At 35.6% G+C, this 6,815-nt stretch overlaps 1 protein-coding gene across 11 annotated transcripts; it reads right to left on the bottom strand.

The window, feature by feature from the left end:
• Positions 1 to 4,022: 4,022 nt before the first annotated feature.
• LOC108981154 lies at positions 4,023 to 6,366 on the bottom strand. Of its 11 annotated transcripts, none has more exons than XR_004800842.1 (4): positions 6,123 to 6,366; positions 5,821 to 5,916; positions 4,576 to 4,719; positions 4,023 to 4,471 (listed from the first exon to the last, which is right to left on the bottom strand). XR_004800842.1 is itself a non-coding variant. In XM_035687409.1 (3 exons), the coding sequence occupies exons 1-3, from the start codon at positions 5,291 to 5,293 to the stop codon at positions 4,351 to 4,353; spliced, it is 330 nt and encodes a 109-aa protein (XP_035543302.1). In that variant the 5' UTR covers positions 5,294 to 5,812; the 3' UTR covers positions 4,023 to 4,350. The 11 variants fall into 11 exon arrangements, 1 of the variants encoding a protein (XP_035543302.1); XR_001994515.2 differs by having other exon boundaries at positions 5,821 to 5,967; XR_001994514.2 differs by having other exon boundaries at positions 5,821 to 6,022.
• Between the last annotated feature and the right edge of the window lie 449 nt (positions 6,367 to 6,815).

Raw genomic sequence — 6,815 nt, forward strand, 5'->3', positions numbered from 1 at the left:
AGGATTGAAGCCCTCTTTGATCTGGCACAATTTGGTTGAGCAGATGAAACAAAATTTTACTTAAGTGACATGATTTCACAGCTTGGTTCCTTCAAATCCATCAAACGCTCCTCATGGTGCCAAGTGTCTAATATTATTCACTAAGTGTGGCTAAGATCTTGCCAAGAGTCCAAATAAAATTTCTCTAATCTAATTTGGACATTCCACACTATGATTTTGAAACACTGCAATTGATGCACTTACTGAGGTTACTATTCACTCCGAAAAAGTGAATCATAAACTTAACACTAAAAATTCCTAAATATTCATATTAATCTACAGTGAAAATCTGATACCGAAATTCAACCTTGAAGTGCCCCTAAAAATAAATTCACAATTTCCAACAGACGTTTTGTCTAGAATTATGAAAATAGGTTATTGCGTCATAAAATCCTAAATAATCAATTGAGTCTAATGGCGTATACCATAATGCATTCTAACAGTTCTAACCACCTCAAATAAATAAAACTCATATTTCTAGCTCCATAGTGAGTGATAACACTGACTATGTTACAGACTAAAACCTATGCGATTGGTCGATTCGTAAAAATTTATGGGGTTTTCACGAGATTCCTAAAGTCAATAGAAATTTCACTAATGAATTTCTAGCGGGCTGTTACATTAGTGATGGCAGCCTATTTGATGATAGTTGAGAATTGTGAAATTTGAGACGTAGAAGGCCAGTGGTGTTCATTGCTATGAAATGGTTCTTCTTGAAAATTATATGTTACTTGTTGTTGGGGTTTGGTGTTTACTATTTTGGAGCTGATGAGGATTCGCTTCCTCATCTTCACTTCCAGACTTTTTAGAACTCAATTTATGCCAACAAATACCTATGTATTTACAATGGCAACTATATATATAATATACAATGGTTTTGAGCAGATTTTCTTGTAAGATTTCTCAACTATATATATAATATACTTTTTTTTTTATCTATTGTTGGTCGCCCCAAAACACTACCGAAATGTTGGACTTTAGTGAAACCCAGACTAGCACTGCAAAGATTGAGACACAAGAAAGTGTAATGGTTTTTGTTCCACTTCGTCACTCTTTTCATGAATGTTGATTTTGTTACATGTGGATAACTTTTTAACTATTATATTATGTTCACAGATGCAACTTGGGGTGGATGGAACCCAGCCAAATAGCTTGTCTGGGACACAACCGTGGCTATGAGTCAATGTGCTTGGAGAAAATCTGGTTGATGATTATTGTAATGATGTATTGATGTAATGATGTATTGATGTTAGATCAGGAGGAATATTGTATTGATGTTATATACTTCTTTTTGGATGGATGGGAAGTTGAGAAAAATATATTATTGCCATTTTAAGTATTTCTGTACTTGGAATATGTTGATATTTTTAGTTCTTTTTACTTGGAACATGTTGCAAGGGAAGTTTGTGGAATCAAGGACTTGAATGAAGTTCTAAGTTTATGCAACTGAGTGCAGGAATTTGAAAAGTACATTTGTGGATGGTCTCTTTTGCCATGCAATTTGCCATTGGATTTTTTGGTAGCTTTTAATGATGCTTACAATGGTAGCTTTTGGTACTTTTCTCGGTAATGTCTCCCAGGCGGGGTCTTGTTTTGATTTTCATTGCTGCAATCTTTGCTGTGCGGTAAAATGCCCAAATTCCCTTGTATCGGGTAGGGCTGTGCATAATTGGGCCTAAGCCCGACCCGTCCGCCAAAACCGACTTCTCCAACCCGTGAGAGACGGGTTCATCGGGTCATATGAATGATGCCGGGTTGTAGTAAAAGTAACCCGTCGAATCCGTCCAAACTGACTCTGCATCTGAAGACGAAGACGAAGACAACTCCTCTCCGCTGCGGAAACCCTAGTCACAGTCGCCGTTCTCCGTCTCCTTTCGCCGTCGCCCGTCGCAGCGGTCATCGCAGAGGTGCGTTCTCTCTCTCTCTCTCTCTCGGGGTAAGATTTAAGTTTTGGAACTTTGTTTGGTGCTCTGTGTTCTCTGTTTGGTCGTCGGATTGTCGTTGTCTTTGTTTATCCATAATTTCTTTTATGGGTTTGCTCTAATATGCGGTAATTTCTGTTGAAATGTTGAACTGATTCATTCCATCCTCTATTTTGTGGAGCTTGAAATGGGTTTTGCTGTAAGCTTCCATTGGTTCTCATCTTTCAAAATTAAAGATTGATTCTTGGAGAGAGTAAGAGATGAGCGATTCGCGGGAAGAAAATCCTTCACTCGGCTTGAAAAATTGCCCTTTGTAGTGTTTGGTACTGAAGAAGAGGCCTTTATAGAGGAATCTTGACTTATTGGTGTCATCTGAAAATCCATATCTCCAATTAACAGCTCACACAAATCATATCATCAAAAACTGATTTTACATAGAAGTACGAGTATCTTTACCGTTCAAAGAGTTACCTGGGTGAGAGATTTCTCCAGAGGTAGCTCTGTTTGTATCTCTTCTATTTCTCCTGCATGAGGAAATTTGGCATTAGCTACAAAACAGATGGACCGTGTTGTTGCAAAACACAGCAAAGTGCAGCTTTGATAATACATGTGTCATAGATAGGGCACAAAACAGTAGATTTAGTTCAAACTTTCTGAAGTAAGCAAAACAAGCATTAAATCATAGCATATACCTTCTAATATTAATGTCCCAGTACATGGCTATGCCTAATGCTTTCATTAATAAAATTTCTTGGTTACTTATAAAAAAATAATAATGTCCCAGATTGAAGTTGGTTCATAATCTCAAAGAACACTTTATGAGGTGAGGTAGGCACCTGGCTTCTCCATTTCAGTAAATTTTTTTTATAGGTAATCAAGAATTTTATTCATAAGGAAAGTAGGCATAGCCCATTCTCCATTTCAGTAAATACAACATGATCATTTGTGAATGTAACACTCCTTGCCTCTAAACTAAAGTAATATATGTTGTGTACTCAGGAGATCATTTTTCTTCTTATTTAGATCTTCTATCCTTTTGTTTTCCTTCACCTCCCTAGTCAGGTGCTCCTCTTGCATACAGAACACCCCTTTGCTTATTTGATAAAATGACTATCAAATAAATAAATAAAGGCATATACGCTGGGTCTTTATTTCTATTTTAGGTTCCCTAAGGTTTTGATTAATTAGCAGCATTTTAGCGGGCACTATAACAAGAAGTCTTCCTTAGAATCAATTAAGAGAAAAGCTTCAAAGTTCAAAGCTGGTTGTAAGAGTTTCAGTTATCTACCATTTGACTTGAGCATTAAGTGATGTCTGACCCTCTTTCTGAATTCATGTTTCAGTTATCTACCATTTGACTTTTTCATAATGACAGATATAGAGGAAGAGATGGGAAGCTGCTGTTATTTGATTGTTGGATGCTCTTCAATCTTTTATCCGTTAATGTTCATATTTTTGTAATTTAGATAGTTTTTGTAATAGATGGCTTATGTACATTTTTTTATTAGTTCTAATTTAGATAGTTTTTGTAATAGATGGCTTTGTAATAGATGGCTCCTTTTTATTAGTTCTAGTTCTTTTGGTTTATTTTTTGGAAGAATTAATATTCTTCTTCTTTTGTTTTTTTTTTTTTTCTTCATTGGTTTATGTCAATATTTTTTTTATGTCTTTTGAGATCTTAGTGAACCAGTTTTGCATGCTATATTCATTGCATTAAGCTGTAATTTAACACAAGTCACTAACATTGATATTTAAAAAAAAAATAAAAAAACGAAGACCCGACCCGGCAGGTCTGATCAGGTTGGCGCGTAAACAGTACCGGGTCGGGTCGGACCGGGCCCAGACCCGGTTGGAGTGCATCGGGTTGCAGCCCTAGTATCGGGTATCATAGCCACAAGCCCCAAATCAGCCTTCTCAGGTGGCCGTTATTTAATAGTTAAGCTATATGTATTTTTTTGCAACTAATTGAAGCATGAAATTGTATTTCATTCAGTCACCAAAGAAATAATTAACACCACAGAGTTATTAGAAACAAATAAATTAAATTAAAACACACAGAATTATAACTAAATACATTCCCCTGTTTTAAGACCCTTTCACAAGGAAATGAAAGTTGAAAATTATCCAAGCATTGAAATCTATATATACATTACCATGGCGGTGTTTCACCCATCCAACAACTCAAAATAGTTGTGACTACATCCAGTTGGTTGAGATTACAATGTTTCCGTTCAAAGGGTATTCACTGTGATCATATTAAGTACAATGAAATTCATATCGAAATGACCCAATAGATACGAAGAAGTGTGCGTTCATGCTGGATGTCTGCTTGTTGCCTTTGAATATCGACTTGGTCGTTGTGGACTCCCAACTCCATCTTTGCAATCTCTTATTCTTTTTTTCGAAGCTCTTCCTCCTTTCTTAACAACTCAATTTCTATCTTCACAAATTCTTTTTTCTCTTTCCTCACTGCTATCGACCCATTTGAAATAGTTGAAGTGTGGTAATCCCTGATTATAAACAAATAAACGACAGGTACGTAAAGTATCAAAATTTTGTATAAACCCAAATGCTTAAAAAAGTAATTAAAATTGTTTCTATTTTTATATTGTACTTTGGACACCCAAAGAATGATCGCCCCGAATTTGTTGGCGTATTCGATGTTCTAAGTGAATCGAGCTTCCCACAAGTGCACATTGGGTTGTTCCGAAGTATGATTAGCAAGAGAAGATGAAGAAACTGACGATGACATCCTAATCTACAGCCAATAAACAATATCAACTCAACAAATCAACCCAAACAATGTCAAGAAATTTTATGTTAAAACATGTTTCCAATCTACAGCCCATAAACAATATCAAATCAAAAAGTTACTTAAGCTATGGGCGTAACACTAGAAGGATGCACTTTATAATCCACTGGCAAACTATACTAGTAGTAGACTTGAACAATGTTTGGGGATCATATAGTTATTAAAAGAAAACTAATATATGTAGTAGCTTAATGAAGACAAAATTATGAGTGATCAATATAGGAACCGACCATTACAACATTTATAGAGAGAAGATGGGAGAGAAATGGCTGATTGACATGGATGAAAAATCATAAAATTCAAATGCATGTTTTGTTAGATAATGCAATAGCAAATGGGAAACATTTAGGACACATTAGAAATATTAAGAGAATGTCAGGAGAAGCACCAACCTCAAATCTACGAGAAATTACAAGCAAAGCAAAGCAAATGTGAAACTAGTTCTCCACACCTACCTTGTGCATAGTTTGTTGATTGATAAATAGTACACACTTGCTCTGTATGTAGTTATCTGCCCCATTTCTATAGTTTCATGTGCAAAAGGTAAATGTTAAAAACGAATATGCAAACGCACTTCAAATTCATACGTTACATATTAGTCCTATAGTTTTCTTTCTAGTCATTTTCTGAAGTGTTAACAAAACAGCCAAATACTGCATAGCATTACTTCAGATGATTTGTAAACTTTCACCAACTAGACCTCAAAACTTTTATGGAACTTCGGGATCTTCAAGCAATATTTCATCATCAATTATATATATTGCTGCATCCTAATCAGCTTGCATAATTAGATTAGAATTAGTTTCTAACATATAAGTAGGTGAATTAAGCAAAGCAAGCTTGTGACAAATGAAAAAAAAAATGTCGAAAAAGAAACAATGTTAATAATCCCTATAAACAGCAGTAGGCACAACATTCAATTAAATCGTTATACTCTCAACAAAGAACTGCAATTACATGAACTAACTCCTAAAACTAACATCTTTTAGGAATTATCGATTAGAACTGATAATAACATTAAATCACAAGAAAAAATAGAGATTATACATCACCGTTGTCAATTGTAAACTGGTAATTGGGACAAGCTCTTGTAGGGCTGCTCTTCTATGCAATTCTTTCAGGATGACAAGTTCCAGATGCACTCTTGATTTTTGTGGCAATCCAGATCAATGTGAGATCAGCAATCCCTCAAGTCTATTTTGAGAGCACAATGAAGATAATAGTAGAGAAATCATCGATGGCAAAAGGGCTGTATATTGGGAAATTTTTACCGAAAAGCTTTAAACAAATCAACTCAACAAATCAACCTAAATTTACTGAAAATCACAGAGAGAGGTATATATATATACCAGTGATTGAGAAAAATAACGTTGGCCTCGATGACAAATCCCGGAGACGATGGGGTTAGGGTTCGAAAGCTTTAATGGGGTTTAAACGTTCGGAATCATATGCAGGTTTGAAAGCTTTAATGGGGATCTGAGCACGAGACGATGGGGAGAAGAGGATAATGGAGGAGAGAACGAGACGACATGGGGCTTTGCAGAGAATGGAGAGAGAGAGAGAGAGCAACGAAAACGGCGAAACGCATATTGCATTCAGAAGTACCAACTGAATGAAACGCACCGTTTCAGTAAAACCCTTCTAAATTTCCACTTTCGTCTTCATTTAAATTCCCTCCCTTCCCGCGCACAACAAATCCTGCATTTTATTTAAATAAAATGAACCGTTTTAATAATCCAGGTGGAGGTTGGTGCGTGATCGGTCCCCCAAATCAGTTGCATTAAGACTTTTCCCAATACATATTAGAACCAATAATCTTGTGCCAAACAGGCCTCTTGCATGACAAAAATTTTAACCATTGTGAAACCTGTATTTTTACTCAATCTATGTGTTGGATAAATAAGATGATCCTACATTCTCTAGATTTTCTGAATTCATCTATCAATTAGTAGTACAATATTTAAAATTTTCAACTTTCATGAAAAAAATTTCATCGCATCAAAACAATTAGGACTTTCTTATTTCGTTAGGATATCACAATC

Source organism: Juglans regia, chromosome 2 (genome assembly GCF_001411555.2).
Source record: "Juglans regia cultivar Chandler chromosome 2, Walnut 2.0, whole genome shotgun sequence".
In the NCBI taxonomy this organism is placed as follows: Eukaryota; Viridiplantae; Streptophyta; class Magnoliopsida; order Fagales; family Juglandaceae; genus Juglans; species Juglans regia.

Coding starts and splice junctions, on each gene's coding strand:
- LOC108981154 (XM_035687409.1), bottom strand. CDS start 5,293: ATGGGGCAGATAACTACATACAGAGCAAGTGTGTACTATTTATCAATC. Junction 4,720..5,228: donor ATCAACAAACTATGCACAAG/GTAGGTGTGGAG, acceptor TATTGGCTGTAG/ATTAGGATGTCATCGTCAGT. Junction 4,472..4,575: donor TCATTCTTTGGGTGTCCAAA/GTACAATATAAA, acceptor GTTTATAATCAG/GGATTACCACACTTCAACTA.